The sequence below is a fragment of the Salvia miltiorrhiza genome, chromosome 4, assembly GCF_028751815.1.
Source record: "Salvia miltiorrhiza cultivar Shanhuang (shh) chromosome 4, IMPLAD_Smil_shh, whole genome shotgun sequence".
NCBI lineage: Eukaryota > Viridiplantae > Streptophyta > Magnoliopsida > Lamiales > Lamiaceae > Salvia > Salvia miltiorrhiza.
The window spans coordinates 53,977,822-53,993,825 of record NC_080390.1 but is presented as its reverse complement, the minus strand read 5'-3'; the positions used below and the strand labels follow the sequence as shown (position 1 = coordinate 53,993,825).

The window sequence follows — 16,004 nt, the reverse complement described above, 5'->3', positions numbered from 1 at the left end:
TCACCTAGAGGATTAGAGTGTGAATGTATTTTTTTTTCTTTCGATAATAACAATTTATTTAAAAAAAAAAGATTATTTTACATTAGTTAATTATATGGATGATGTCGGACTCAACTAAATACAATATCATTTGAGAAAACTCAAAAGCCGAATAAGAAATAAGTTGATAAAAGATCTTCATATTAGAAGTAGGGCTTCATTGAGTGCACACCAAATATAACTATTGGCCTTCTTTCATGATTAATTTTTTTTTAGAAAAAACATGAAATGAAATGAAAAATTCAAAGAACTAAGGCATGGATGGCATCAGGTTGTCTCTCCGGCAAAGAAGCCTCAAACTCCGGCATTGCAATGCACGACTTATATATTGCATCCAAAGTTGGGAATTTGGACTGCAAAAACAATCACATCTTCCATAAATATGATTATCAAAACTCCATCACACACATATAATATAATCCATAATCTCAAGGATTTAATTACCATATCAACATTAAACTTGTTTGCAGCTACTGCAATTTGAGGAGCCAAGAACACATCTGCCTGCATTTTACCATAATAACATTCACCATCAACAAATGCCATACATTCTTCTAGAATCGTTGCAGTTGCGAAGGAGTAAAAGAAACTCACCATATAAGCCGTGTCTCCCGTAGAATACGTGCCAGCCCGGCCTTTCAGCAGCTTCTCGAGGGCTAGATCAGAATCAGTTGAGAACAAGGTTAAAATGGAGAAGAAATGCTCAATACGAAGGTTGGTGTAAGATGGAGATATAACAAAACGACTGGCATCATGAAACTATTGAAAGCTTGAAAGAATCTCACCCGAGAAGCCTTTTCCTATATGGATCTGCACCCAAGCTGCTCGCTCTGCAGGGCCAAACTTTTCCTCGACGTATTTCTGCAACATTCATGAGTAACACCCAACCATCAAATCTCATCAAATTGTTTCTAATGTTATGTCCGGTTGCAGACAATATGCCGTTGAAAACTGACCAGGTGCGTCATCATGAGAAGAGGCTGTATACTGGATGACACGATACTCGCAGCCTGTGACAGTTTTACTTTGAGAGAAACAGCCATGATATCGATCATAGCTTCAATCCTCGTATCAATTTTCTAAATAAAGCTTAAGCTACATAGCAAGACACGATCTAAAATGACAGATACGTTGTCAAACTTCCTGAAATGGCTTAAAATACCTGAAGATTGATGGCTCGAAGTTGAGGATCAGATGGCAACAATGGATTTTGAGGATAGTTTTCTTCTAAATGCTGTCAGGAAAAAGAGATTGCATCTTAACCATGTCACTGCTTCCAGTAACAAATAAGAGATAAATGTGAACTCCAACATTACGTTGAACAAAGTTACAAACCAGTATAATCGCATACGAGTCTGAAACAACTACATCTCCATCAACCAAGACTGGGACATAGTGAAGAGGATTTAATTTCTCAAATTCTGCAAACCAAATGCAAATTTTTGTAAAATCATGACATCACAAGAAACAAGAAGCCTTAGGACTATAATAAGAATAGTTTCACATGTTCTTTCTCTTTCAAAACACAAGTCACACACTATAGGTTCTTAAGACGAATGAGGAGGGTATGATCCTATTGGCTCTCCCCACTTTCACGAGGTTTTCCCGGTTCTATATGTACTCCGGCAACCCACTCTTTTGCACCAAAACTTCGCGTCACAGCTAATAAACGGAAATTAAGAGATAGACAGCCGTAGCTGCAATTCGCCAGCATCTAGCATGAGTGTCTATTCTACCACAATCAAGATGGAACCTTTTCTTCCCCCCCCCCCCCCCCCCATTCTAAGTGCCCTATTTATTTTCAATTGATCCACAGTTCTTTACTTTACCCATCACAAAAAGTCCCAATTTTTCCACATTCCCAGAAATTGCACAACCATTATCTGCTTTCAAGTATTGATCGAAATAGAAACATATATCAATCATAACACTACTCCTTCTTGAAAATCAATTTCACCCATAAAACTAAAAAAGAAAATAAAAGGCTGATTTAGGGTCAGAATGAGGGAAACCTGGAGTAAATTGCTCTCCTTTGTCAAGATTGACAGCCCTGTACTCATAAGAAAGCCCTGCAAACCCCAGAAATGAGAAAGACAAACTATAACAATAAATATGTGTAAAGATTGATTTTTTATAAAAGAATTGAGGGCAGAGCAGCACAAGAAGGGGGAAGAGCAGACCTTTAAGATTCAGAGCAAATCGAATGCGCCAAGCACAAGAACTCTGCCAATAGGAGTAGAGTACTAGCTTGGGAGCTGATGGTGATGATGATGATGACTCATCTTGGCGGTGCATCTGCATCTGGTTTTTTCCACAGAAAATGTTTCCATCACTTCATGTCAGTATTATCTTTATACTGAACTAAATCTGGAGAGGGAGAGAGAGAGAGAGAGAGAGACCTTGTTGTCCTTGGTTTCCATAGTAGAGTTCAGATGGACTTGAGCAACCGATTCCCAGCAATAATCTCAAGGCAGTTTTTTTGCTTGAAGGCAGGTAAGTCTAGTTGAGTTGAGTTAGGTGTGCTGACTTTTGTTTCTACCTTACCTTAGAATCTTAGATAGTACCTGACAATTATTACCGCGAATTTTCAGACTTGGGTTTAGGTATTTAAGATTTTTGAAAATTATTAATTGCATATAACTGAATGAATTTTCAAATATTTTTATTTTATACACTAACTTTAAAATTTATATTTAAAATACTTTTTTTTATTATTTTCTTATTGCTATCTTGTCTATTTTCTGATCAAATTTAATGATGAAGTGGTTGTCTAAAACTATACGTGTCCAAATCCATCGAAAAAATGGACACTCTCCATCCATAAAAAATGAGGCACAATTACTATATATGCCGCCAACAAAAAATAAGACACTTTCTCTTTTCCTCGCATTTTATCCTTATAAATATCCTTTATTTACAAAAAAATAACTATAATTCAATTTCAATCATTCATTTCAAATAATGATGGAATCCATTCTTCACTAACTATTCATTTTATTAAAACCTGTGACCAAAGAATGTGTCCCATTTTTTTATGGACGGAGGGAGTAGCATAATGAACCAGACAACATCATTTTAAATGGTCCCTTCGACAGTTTTCCATCATGTCCTTCATGAAAATATCATTATGTTTTTACTTTATTACTGAACAACAAGCCCGTCTAGCTCAGTTGGTAGAGCGCAAGGCTCTTAACCTTGTGGTCGTGGGTTCGAGCCCCACGGTGGGCGTATGCTTTTTTATTTCGTTTCCTGCTTCGCTTTTATTCTTTTTTTGTTTCGTTTCCTGCTTTTATTCTACCAGTAGACGGTAACTAAAAGAATTTACTTCACGTTTTTCATTGTAGTATATCATATATATGTATAATGTAATGCATAATGTAGAAAACCAACTACTATGCTATTGGATTAATACATATCTCATGCACCAATTGACAGTCCAGTTTCCGATTCATCTTTCTTTCCTTTCTGGGGCAAAGTAAGTCCAAGTTCCTGCATTTGATGATAATATTGTCATCGGTTTCGAAAATATAGAGGAAAATTGGATGAATCTTGCATGAAATAGGCCTAACCTACCAGGTATATTGGGAAAGATTATATTTGTACAAGCAGACCAAAATATCTTCATATCTTGAGATTGCTAATTGAAACCTCCTTTTCTGATAAGAGCTTAAGCTTCTGCGGGAAAATGAGACAACAAGTTGAAGTAAACATAAGATGGAAGTTGTTTTCAGATAATTTTGAGAAGAAAGAGGGAAATGAGAGGGAGGAGAAATCCAATGTTAACCTCAATATACTGAGATGGATCATCTAAGCTAGTTGCACCAAGGATTACTTCCCTCCTTAATTTTGCTGTAAGTTTATGGCAAACCCGGAGCTGAAGAGAACACCGATAATTAAGTTTCAAAGCTAATTTCTGAAAATGGAAAAGTTCAGCAGTTTTTACCTCGGATCTAGTTGCCCCACCGATTATGAAAACAAAAATGCGCTGCCCCATCTTCTTGGAATCACCGGGTGCAGTGTTTAAGACCGAATCACTGGAGGAAAAATGCTATCATAAGTTGTGCATTTGGAGGATAAGTGATACAAGCAGTCAAGAGCTTCATACAAAGCTAACAGAATATGATTTAAAGAAAAGAGTGGTTACTTTGAACTTCCATCATCAGAGAAGTGTGATCTGGCCCATGTTGCAGTACGTCTTGATCTCATAGAATGTGCAATCGTTGCTTGACCAGCTCTAGTTGATGCAACCTGTGCGCCTCCATTAATCTTTCGTGATCCATTATTAAAAGGGTCAGTAGGATTGTTCATGCAATGGTACTCGTCCTTTGGCAGCTCTCCTTTACTTAGCTTTTCAATCAACTCCTGAGAAATAAACGAAGTTAATATAACAGAACCGATCTGGAAATGACATTTATGGACTTTTTCCAAAATATGGAGAAGTTATCTGGGAATACCCCAACCACAGGGATCTCAACCAAGAGACAATCTCAAGCATGAATGTCACTAATTTGCACAGAGCTTATCACAACAAGAATTTAAGTATTTCACTATGAGAAACAATAACTCATGGACCTTTGTATCCACTAAATAAATTTCAGAAGCTTTGCAGTTCGACCAAACCTCTATCATGGGATAAAACCGAAATAGTGCCCATGTCTCTTCCTCTCCTGATCGATCCGTTCTTGCCATGGACTTCCTCTGCTATGGAAACAGCATTATAGACTGTTACATCTTAATTTAAGCATAACTTTTTGAGATTGTAGTCTAGTAAGAAGGTTCACCTTTTCTGAATCAAACATCAGTGAAAAGGTCCCTTTTGAAACACTTCTTGAATCACATCCACCAACCAGTGTCATATTTTTTACAGCTTTCATGTCTGAATCAGATAATCTTGCCAACTGAAGAAGCACAAATAACCAGATCAATTCTAGCTGGGGCCAGTCTATTGGTTATATCACTTTGAAGCATATTTTTATAAGACTGGGCTGGGTCATGCCAAACATCAAAGTGAGCAAATCTGGAGCTCAAAGGTGCTGGGAACATACGGATATTAGTTCAAGGTGCATTGAAAAAAAAATGATTAATTATTATTATATATGTTTTGGTCAAACTATTGAAATGCAATATCAAACTGCATTACAGCCCCAATTACCTACTCTACTTCGTGGAGCTAAATTCCAAAATGCTTATTTTTATTGTTATATAAAGGTGACTCTTTGAACTCCATGATTAGGTGTAAGCCAAACCAAAATTCAACACTTGGTTCTTGTGCAGAATACAACGAGATGAGAGTGGTGTATATTTAAAAACCAATCACTAAATGCTTCATGCTCAGATTGAATCTGTCCAAGAAATGAATATACACAAACCATATGTACAACGAGGGTGGAGAGAAACTTGGAAACCTGCATGAGTTTTAATGCTTTGTCCCCCTCAAACTTTTCAGGATAAACAGTAGCATAAATCATCATAAGCCGCAATTTGTTCTGGTTTCTTTCTTCCTGGAGGGTAAAAGGAAAGGTCATCTCATAGAAGAACCAAGAATATAAGTGCCGCTAAAACTTCAGAATGTAGTAACTACTAATTAAGATTTAAGACAGAACCTGGTTCTTTCTCAGAAAATTTATAACTTCCTTTGTTCCTGCATCACCAAATACAAGGTCCTGCTCAAGTTGTCCAAGTTCTCGTAGACCCATATCTCTGATAATTTTATTAAGTTTTCCAGCAATCTGGATTCCAGAGAGAAAGCGTCAGAATGAGTGTTTCATCTATCTGAAATCATTATCTGAAATCATATTTATTTGGTTGGTATCTTCATCTCATACTTAGTTACTCCAAGGAAAACTAAACTCTATCCAGTTTTGTATAGTAACGATGAATATCTTAAGACTGCATAGATTGATGATCATTAGATGTAATGGAGGAACAAACAACCTCAACATGGACAGAGAGTTTCTCCATCTGTTCATTATATTGTGGCAAAGCTTGAACCATTTTCTGAAGGTCTCTTGTGGAAAGCTCGCTACCATTTCTACATAGAAGTACACGTCAATATAAGAAACTGATGAAGGAAACAATTTCAATTTTATCAAATTTTATTCTGTTCGGTTGAATATGAATGAAGCCTTGATCAGCCGCAATTTCTCGTACTAGAAATTAAATGGCATGCAAAATGAGAGTTAACCTCTAACAGAATGGAAACAAGGTTTGGCCTATTGAAATCACAATTTCTTAATAAAGAGAAAGAAAAGAGCAATGCTTTCTGGTTTTGATGTTCAGACTATTTGCAAGAAACATTGTAAAGACTCATAATACGACTAGTACACATGCATCCATAATCACAAACCTCTGTTGCATTTGTGCTGCTTTATTTTTCGAAACAAAATTTGCCATCTTCTCATGCAATCGTTCACCTGCCTGAAAACCGTAAGGTGAGAACCATTAACAAAGACAAGTCAGGATCTCATAAAACATAAGTCTTTCAACGGATGCATGGGCATGGGGAAAAAAGCCCATGCGCAAGTAGACACCTCTGCTATATGAGTATGCCGGATCTCAAGCCAGACAGGATCATGATCTTCCAGTAGGACTTCCTTCTTTTCAGGCGTACCGCCTGATTTGCTAGGAACCTGAAATCCTTCAGTATTACCAGAAGATTTTGCAGATTGTATCATAGAGTAGTATATTGATATAAACATGTCACCTCAGGCACATATCTGTTTCCATCCAGATTTAAAAGATCATGACACATTGCATCATATGTCCATTCATGAATGATTGGAGCCACCTAAATAATGCAACCATAAGCTTAACAGGAATTAAAATGAAAAGAAATGAACTGATGAATTAGCTTGCGACTACTATCAGAATGTTTAAGAAACCTGATCAACTGATCTGTCTACTATTAGTAATTCACATGTTTCTTTTTGCGGGAAGTTAGGAATCAAAGTTTTATATGTTGTAATGATGTTCCAAACTGCTGCAGCAAGCTTTGTTGGAACCAAGTCACCGAATGTAGTCACCGTGGTGCCATCAAGTCCCTTGGCTGCTCTATAGTGTACAAAAGGACATTCCTGTTGTTGGTAATCGTAATATGTTAGACTAAATATTCGATATAAAATGAAGTTGACTTAGTATCATATTTTACATACAGATCCAACAAAGCAAATGGTCTGACAAAATCAAGAAATAAAAGATCCCAGAAATACACCATACAATCCATGCTACTTTAATTAATTTTAGCATTAGCTAAATATGGAGAACAGTATTCTCTTTTTTTACCAACCGAATCTTGCGCGATGCATCATATCAATATAATAATCAAGGACAGCTAGAAATTCCAATACATTAAAATGAATTGGCAATAGATACAATTTCTTAAAACACGACTACATGTTCATTGGTCATTTCAAACAATAGAAATTAGTTCCAAAATGAGACAAAAATAAGGCAAAGGAAATTAATCTATTTGGACTAATAGTTCTTTATGTTTGAGAAGGTAAAGGAATATGTTGGAGCATCTGGGTAGACCAAAAAATATGAACTTTTGATACCTTCAATGAAGCAAAAACAGTAGCAATTCTTGTAGCCATTTCATTCAAGTATGCATCAAATCTGCGAGAATTTTCAGCATCGTCACTAAAGAGTTCTTCAAGTGCTTTTTCATGATCGGTGATGAATCCCTGGCAATAAAATTTTAAGCAGTATCTGGAAAAGTAAGAAAAAGAACTGTACTACTAATGCTAAGAGACTAGAATCCCCATGAACATGTCACTGCACAAACTCAGTGTCTGATCAGTGGGAAAAGCATACCTGGGACTTTATATCTGTGGTTGAAAGAATAAATGGTTACCTGATTGTCTATACCGAAGTACTCCAAATTCATCTGCAACTTGAAAGTTTCAGGAATAAATAAGAAATAAATAAAAAATATATATATAAGGTACTTACAGTAATACTGACTGCTTTGCTAACCTCTCTTAATGCAGCAATACGTGGTACTACGCTACAATCGTTCTTTATGTGAGTCAGAAGGTGTTTTGGTACAGGTGAACTGAAGTATACATATGCTCTGCAGCCACAAGAACACCACGACAAGATACAATCCAGTCAGACTATGTGGATTAGATAGGCAGGGCAGGGGATTAACGGATAATTAAATGTATATACATATATATTTGTGACATACTTCCTGTATAAAGGTTCTCTTCCTGACATGTCAGACAACAACATAATGATGCTGAAAACAAATACAAAGCTAAGTTAGATCCAATAATGTATTTAGTTGTTCAGAGTAAAACTTAAAGGTTCCTGCCAACAAGCAAAAGTGACAGCAGGAGAAAATAGAAATAAGGGAAGGTATAGAAAAGCCTCCTATTAAAATAGTAGTAGTATACAAGGAGTGTTTCACGTAAGAGTTAATTGATACCATTGGAAGAATTGAAACTAATATAAAATTTTCATACAGTAGACATTATAAGTGAAACACATATTGCCTTACGTTTTCTCCTGCAAGTTTTAATTGCTAAACATCAAGAAAATTATCAAAGGATGACATACTTCTCCTTGGAAGGTTGAATAAAATATATGGCATCCATTGAAGGCAAAGGTTGTCTTCTTCTATAAAGGTCTTCCACCACTGAGAAAAAATAGATCATTACTAAGATTAAGCTAAAGAACGTGCAAATGTCTGTACAGAAGTTACTTAACAAAAGGGTGCATAATACTTACTAGTCACTCAATAAAACCATATTACATCAGGACTGTGGTGTACTGAGGTATGAAGAACTTAAAACATGAAAAATATAGCTCTCCGGAATGAATAAAGGTCTTGTTACCAAACTAAATTCCAAAATTGGGAGTGTTGAAAGTTCTTACGAAAAATCTATACATTAAAATTTCTTACTAGTGGAGAGCATATATAAGTGCTAAGGGCTCCTAAATTTCAGAAATTCTTACATGAAATTCCTTGCTCTGTGATATCAGACATTTTGCACGAGCATGACATCACTTTTACTGTAACTTTATCCATGATGAGAACCTACAGAGAACCAGGTAAACAGAGGGGAAGATAGAGGATAAAATAAACTAGATATCAGTATAATAAATTGATCAAATATAATTTTTTAATTTACAACTATTTTAGGGGACTTTACTAAGCAACCGCGATATGTGACTTATAAGATACAAAGTGATTAATGTCGACTAATCTAACTTTATATCTGAACTATATATCAAACATTAGTCTCGAAACTGTCAGTTTTTTTTCTTATTTCTAAATGCTTACCAAACTTTTCATGAAGCTTTGTAGGAAATAATAAAGCCAACAAGCTTAACTCACTTCATGCAGCTGACTGACAGATTGGAGTTATTTACCTTAAATTATGTAACCACTTCGGAAGCTAGAGCTAGCAGTGTATCAAGAAAAGCTTCAATTATTAGCTCAACAAGGAAAAACTACACAAATATCACAACATATCATTCTTATAACAGAATATCAATTGATATCCTATCGACTCGCCCCATAACATCCAGGCTTGGTGAGTTGGTAGTGTTTGTTCACGCCATTCTGCTAGGCCCAACTAATTCGACGCTGTCAATACATTTATTGTGACTGCAATTTAGAATTCTACTTTTCCTCCATAAATTGAAGAACGTATGGTCAAAGAAACTACACTGACTAACTTCAGTTTGAGATTAACTTGTTGTGAGCTTAATGATAAGCACGAATGCAGGATAATTATGAATTTCTCGTAAAAAAAAGAACTCTTAACATTAAGCTCACAACAAGTTAACAGCAAATAAAGCACAAAGGATCATCAAAGTCTAGCTTCAAGATAGTAGTAATTCGTAATGAGCTAGAAATACCTTCCATGATGATCTCGAATCTCCTGATTTGGATGTCCGGAGCATTTCGTACAACAATCCTAGCAGGTTTTTAGGAAAACGATCAATCCAAATACTAGACAGAGCACCGCTATTCCTAAGCACAAGTGCACAACTTTAATTTATTCAGTTCAATTCTCACGATATCTCATTTCAAAAAACTAATACTAATAGAACTTCTCCGAATCATCTTAATTTGGCGGGGAAAAAAATAAGAGGATAAATCAACAGTCAAGTAAGAGATAGGAGCTGGCGAGGCTTACGATCGCGGCTGATTTGGCGGAAGGTCTTGGCATTTCCGGCGTGGAGGAAGTCGGAATCGGGAACCAGCATGCTTCCTAGCTAGCTATTTTGCGGCGCCGGCGGCGATCAACGGTTTTACTTTTCAAAATTCCAATGCGTGTATGTGTATGAGAGAGAGAGAGAGAGAGAGAAGAGCCGTTTTACGAGGGAAAGAAGTCGTAAAGTTTGTGGGGGCGCATAATCTCTCCAACTATGCAGTTTTTTTCATATTTCATTTTGTACCCACATTTTTTGCCTTAATTACTAACATTCCCCTTTCTTTTTCCTACGGTAGTATATAATGAAAAACATTTTAAATTATTAGACAGTGAAAAACAAATTTATGATAATAATCATTGTTATTTTACTCGCTCGCCAAAGAGGAATAATTAAACTCAACAGTGTTGTTTCGTATTTATATTATTGAATTTAATATAGTTATATAGAATTAGATTATATAGAAAGTGACAGTTTTTTTGTTATAGAAAGTGTAATTAAAATGTAGAACATTTTGGCCTTGTAAATGTTGCCGGAAATAACAAGGCAAAGTCATTGGAGACATCATCTGTGTTTCGTCAACCACAAGGGAGAATGCAGTGGAAACAGGTTTACCAGTTACCGCTATTCTCTCATTTGTTCTCTTAAAAACTATAGTATATAATTATAGTATAAGTTTAAAATGGGGAAATAATAATTTGATAATCATGCCCCCCACTTAGGCACGCTGCTCTCAACTACTCCACAAATCATATGTTACATTTTTGGATGGATAGGATATAGTAAGAGTAATAAGAGTTGGTCTCGTGCGTGTGAATTGAATGATTGATTTACTAACAACAAAAATATTGTAATATCCCCTTGAGCAAGCAATTCCAAAGTAAAGAATGAAAGATTCAGGGAGAGAAGAGAAGGAGAGAAAGAAGAAAGAAAAACAGATTATGTATTCTCATTAACCGTATCTATCAGTTCCATCATATATATATATATATATATATATATATATATGAATAAGTAATGCACAATATATAATAAATAATATTATTTACAATAAGAAAGACTTTTATCAATAATAAATAAAATCATATACATAGAGTATGACATAAAATGTTATTTTTCTTAACAATATTTTATATTTTTCTTAAATGCAAATGGTACTTCACAAATGATAAGTTTTGTAAAAGCCAATAGTACGTTATAAAAAGTTCCAATTATAATTTATTAATTATTTTTTACATTTTTGAAATAATACGTAATTGTTTATTATGGTTAATAAATTCATAATTAGGGTATAATTTTTATAAATTTCATTTTTTTAGTAATATATATATATATATATATATAAATTAGGATTTTTTTTATAGTAAAATAGAACATAAATATGCAATATTTATTAAAATAAAATACAAAATCATATGGAAACTTAATGAAATAAAAAAGAAAATGCAAAAACCCAAATGCATTTTGCTTATATGTGATGTGATACGCATGTTTTCGAGATAACTGAGGTTTTGAGTTCCGATGCCCAAACAATTTGAAGGCCCAAAACCTTAAAAGATGTCATCAGATTTTTATATGGAGAAAGATCTCATATCAGGAAATGTCATACAACAAATGACCCAATAAATATTTTACCTTTGCACAATATCACTATATGGGTAGAACATGACAGTTCTCGTCTAACATATACTCCCTCTGTCCGCCAAGATTATGTCACAATTACTATATCGGACGTCCGTCAAGATTATGTCATTTTTCTTTTAAGGCAATGGTCCCACCATCCTCTTTAATATTTTATCCTTACTAACACTCTTTATTTACAAAAAAACCACTCAAAATTCAATCTCAACCACTCATCTCATAAAGTGGTGGAACCCTTTCTCCACTACATCAAAATCATCACCAATTTTATTAAATCCTGTGCCCAAGCAAATTGCCATAATCTTGACGGACGGAGGGAGTACTATTCGTTCCACAAAAATATATATAAATTTTATTTTTGACACTACCTCCTATCTTTTTAATTTTAATATCTCAATTTATTTATAACAAATATTAATTGTGAATATTTTTCTCTACTTCCAATACTACAAATAATGTAAATTATTGTATCCTCTTACAATACACTGATCTATCATTTTCAAAAAGATGGCGAATATGAAGGAGGACGACCAAATAAACATGAAAATATTATTTAAAAGAAATATGTACATAAAAAAATTGGGGAGGCTGCCCCAAACCCAGCTGCATGCCCACCTCCAATATTCAAGATTCAAAGGGAAAGTGATTCGATTTTTTATTACAAAAGGTTCTATTAAAAATTACAAGCGGCTTCTATTAATACTCAAATGATTCATCAAAACATCACCAGATAAATGAATCAATCTTGGATCAAAATATTGACAAATTTATTTCATACATCCCCAAATAAGTGTTTCCGGCTAGTAACCCTTATACTATAAAAAAAAAAGTGATTTTATTTTACGGAAAATATGAAGAGATTGCAAAATTATTGAATTATCAGACTTATAGATTTGATATTTGACGTCATTTTTGTACTCTCTCAGTTCCATTTATTTTGTCAAACTTTTTTTTTTAGTTTGTTCCATTTATAATGATATTTTTCAAAAATAATTTGATCCCTACTTTCTCTATAAACATTAATAAGTGGTATCTATCCTATGAATCAAGATATCCAACATACCCATTTACATTCTTAACATTTTATTCTTAATCTTCATGTCCAAAGTAAATGTGCTAAGATATATATATATATAGGTAGGGTTAATATAAAAACCCCTCTTAAGATGAAAACTAGGAACCAATTTAAAGCCATTGATTTAAATAAAATAGAGGGCTGAGATTAAACTACAGATGCACAATTTCGATTGCATAAATGCACAGTTTCAATTGCATAGATGCACAATTTCGATTTGCTTGAGTATTTTGCATTGTTGGTTTCAATTGCATAAATTGCATATTTTTTAAGTGCACAGTAAAATATAATAGATGCACAGTTTCTTTTGTTGACTAAATCCTAATCATTAGATCTAATATTTAAAAGGTCAAGATTAGGTTCCTAATTCTCATTTTAACAGAGATTTTTATTAGAACCTCTTCCTATATATATATATATATATATATATATATATATATATATATATATATATATAAGTGAAACAGATGGAGTATATAATTGTCAAATGAAGCACTTATTTGAAAATAATAGTACACTTTTTCGAATAGATCAAGAGTGTATTAAATGTTGTAGCAGGTGATAGTTAATTATTTCTTAAAGAAAACATGGCTAGCTAACTACCAAATCAAAATGAATCATAATATACTTTTTGAATACAGCCATTGAAGATTTATTAAATGTTGTAGCAGGTGATAGTTAATTATTTCTCAAAGAAACATAGCCAACCACCAAATCAAAATGAATCATATATGATTCTGACTTTGACTAAGTAACACATATTCCACCATTAGGAGTTGAAAAAAGTAAATAATTCCGTGGGAAAATGACTGCAAATGAGCTCAATGACAAGAATATATACATCTGCTAGATCTCTCATCCATTAATATTATTAGAGAGAGAGAGATCTAGAGAGAGATGGGAGAGGAAAACAACAAAGGCAAAGTTTGTGTGACTGGTGGAAGTGGTTTTGTGGGATCATGGATGGTGAAAAGGCTTCTCCAACATGGCTATTATGTCAATACAACTATCAGAATGCATCCAGGTTCATTCCTTCACTACATCACTTTTCTTCTCTTATTTTCTTACTTACAATTCACAACACACACACACACTCCACATTTACTTATATTAGGTAACTCGAACTCTTCAGAATAATTATTTTACCAACTGAGCTGCGCTTCGTGTTCACTACATTAATGATATCCAGAGATGAATGCAATTTTATCTATGAGTACAAAAATATTACTAGTAGTGTTTAATTCGTTTATTTTGAAAATCGCATCCTTGATATGGCAGAGAAAGAAAGGGACATTAACTACCTGAGAAATCTGGAGGGCGCATCGGAAAGGCTAGCGGTTTTCGAAGCGGACCTCGACCGGCCGGCGAGCTTCGCGGCGGCGATCGAGGGCTGCGCGGGCGTGTTCCACACGGCGCACCCTCTCGACTTGGAGGAGAGGGAGGCGGAGCAGGTGAAGATCGAGAGAGTGGTGAATGGCGCCGTCGGCATTCTGCAGGCGTGCGTCGACGCCAAGACCGTCAAACGCGTGGTTTACTGCTCGAGCGTCGCCACCGCCGTCTTCAACGAAAAGGTCGGCGGTCTCGACGCCATCGACGAGAGCTCGTGGACTGATGTGGAATTTCTGAGAAGTTTGGGGGTGTTTGGTGGACCCTACATGGTCACGAAAACCTTGGCGGAGAAGATGGTTTTGGATTTCGCAGAGAGGAATGGTTTGGATGTTGTGGCGCTGCTTCCTACATGGATTCATGGCCCTTTCATTTGCCCTTACTTGCCTGACTCTGTCTCCATATTTATGTCATTGATTTTAGGTATTTATCTCAACTCGTATCGTATTTCATTCATGCTCGTCTTGATTCCACGTCGTAAACAGAGCTAACTGTTAAAATAGGATAGTAAGCTTCAATATTTTCAGAAAGAGGATTATATGTTACGGAATTTGAAAATGAAGGTTACATGACTTCAAGTTACAAACTTAAATTGTATAGCATATAGTTCTCTCTTTCTGAAATTACTGTCCTATTTTGATGATTAGCTTTTGCAAACCTCAATTACAAGCTTAAGTTCATTCATTTTCTTAAAAATTCAAATTTAGCTGTCGTCAAGGATTCGATGTGGGAAAGGTGAATCAGCTCGTTGGACTCTCGTGTGTAATAGAACTCATTTTTTATGCCAAAGTCCAACGAGTTGATTCAACTTTTCAAATTCTCGATTAAGGTCAAAACTCAAACTTTCTATAAAATGAAAGATTTTCAAAAAATAAAGAAAGTTCCAAGTCATTTTTAAAAAGGTTATTTAGTTAATTAAATTCTGATTTTTGACCCAAAAAATTGAAAAATAATGTTGATTAAAATCAAATATTATGCTTTGTATTTTCACAGGTAATTCATCCTTTAAAAAAAATTAAATTCGAATCACCAATATATTTAATCCTATTTTATAAGGAAAGATCTGGTAACGTTTGCAGGCAAGAAGGAATGTTACCAGCGGCTGGTGAGGACTAGTGTGGTTCACGTAGACGACGTCGTAAGAGCCCATATTCATCTGTTTGAGAATCCTCAAGCAAAAGGGAGATACATTTGTTCAAATGTTGACATCACGATTGATAAATTGCATGAATTTCTGTCAGCTAAATATCCTGAATATGAGCTACCATCAACTGAGTAAGTTGTCACTTGTAATTAATGTAGTTTTTTTTTCTATTTATAGATTATTAAGATGTGATTAATTATATACGTTGAATTGATGCAGTGAGTTTGAGGATCTGATACGGCTTACATTCCCCAAGCTCTCAAGCCAAAAGCTAGTGGAAAGTGGATTCAACTTTGAAAATGGGCTACAACAAATGTTCGATGGGGCCATCAAATCATGCAAACATATTGGTCTTCTTTAATTAGTTTTATTTTATTTTTTTATTTGTCTTATGTAACTGCAAATTTGGAGAATTTTAATTTTATGAAAAAATCACAATAAATAAAAAGCTTATATATTTTCATATTAGTTTGAAATAATTGTATGTAAATACACCAATTTTGACCAAAATTCATTTTTGGCCAAAAATTCAATAAAATACACAAACTTTATTAA

The 16,004-nt window shown here is 34.6% G+C and overlaps 3 protein-coding genes and 1 non-coding gene across 7 annotated transcripts; 2 read left to right on the top strand and 2 right to left on the bottom strand.

Annotated features, from left to right (window-relative positions):
• Positions 1–163: 163 nt before the first annotated feature.
• On the bottom strand, positions 164–2,698 carry LOC131020710 (glutathione S-transferase 2-like). Of its 3 annotated transcripts, none has more exons than XM_057949702.1 (10): positions 2,439–2,698; positions 2,220–2,340; positions 2,052–2,108; positions 1,375–1,460; positions 1,202–1,273; positions 996–1,049; positions 825–900; positions 634–695; positions 484–543; positions 164–392 (listed from the first exon to the last, which is right to left on the bottom strand). In XM_057949702.1, exons 1-10 carry the CDS (start codon positions 2,457–2,459, stop codon positions 282–284), a joined length of 720 nt encoding a protein of 239 aa, XP_057805685.1. In that variant the 5' UTR covers positions 2,460–2,698; the 3' UTR covers positions 164–281. The 3 variants fall into 3 exon arrangements, with proteins under 3 accessions (XP_057805685.1, XP_057805684.1, XP_057805687.1); XM_057949701.1 differs by having other exon boundaries at positions 996–1,118; positions 2,439–2,617; XM_057949704.1 differs by lacking the exon at positions 996–1,049 and having other exon boundaries at positions 2,439–2,596.
• A 496-nt stretch (positions 2,699–3,194) lies between these two features.
• On the top strand, positions 3,195–3,267 carry TRNAK-CUU (transfer RNA lysine (anticodon CUU)). The gene has a single exon. It is a non-coding gene; the product is annotated as a tRNA-Lys (tRNA).
• Positions 3,268–3,339: 72 nt separating this feature from the next.
• On the bottom strand, positions 3,340–10,352 carry LOC131020655 (protein transport Sec1a-like). Of its 2 annotated transcripts, none has more exons than XM_057949620.1 (22): positions 10,188–10,352; positions 9,907–9,965; positions 8,998–9,079; positions 8,599–8,677; positions 8,228–8,278; positions 8,014–8,110; positions 7,892–7,924; positions 7,593–7,721; positions 6,921–7,112; positions 6,743–6,826; positions 6,570–6,668; positions 6,386–6,456; positions 5,974–6,070; positions 5,643–5,768; positions 5,445–5,540; positions 4,821–4,937; positions 4,660–4,740; positions 4,184–4,401; positions 3,983–4,073; positions 3,824–3,913; positions 3,609–3,714; positions 3,340–3,528 (listed from the first exon to the last, which is right to left on the bottom strand). In XM_057949620.1, the coding sequence occupies exons 1-21, from the start codon at positions 10,255–10,257 to the stop codon at positions 3,661–3,663; spliced, it is 2,016 nt and encodes a 671-aa protein (XP_057805603.1). In that variant the 5' UTR covers positions 10,258–10,352; the 3' UTR covers positions 3,340–3,528; positions 3,609–3,660. The 2 variants fall into 2 exon arrangements, with proteins under 2 accessions (XP_057805603.1, XP_057805604.1); XM_057949621.1 differs by having other exon boundaries at positions 4,660–4,737.
• Positions 10,353–13,682: 3,330 nt separating this feature from the next.
• Positions 13,683–16,004, top strand: LOC131020694 (vestitone reductase-like). Its single transcript, XM_057949682.1, has 4 exons — positions 13,683–13,943; positions 14,198–14,728; positions 15,385–15,580; positions 15,669–16,004. Exons 1-4 carry the CDS (start codon positions 13,817–13,819, stop codon positions 15,808–15,810), a joined length of 996 nt encoding a protein of 331 aa, XP_057805665.1. The 5' UTR covers positions 13,683–13,816; the 3' UTR covers positions 15,811–16,004.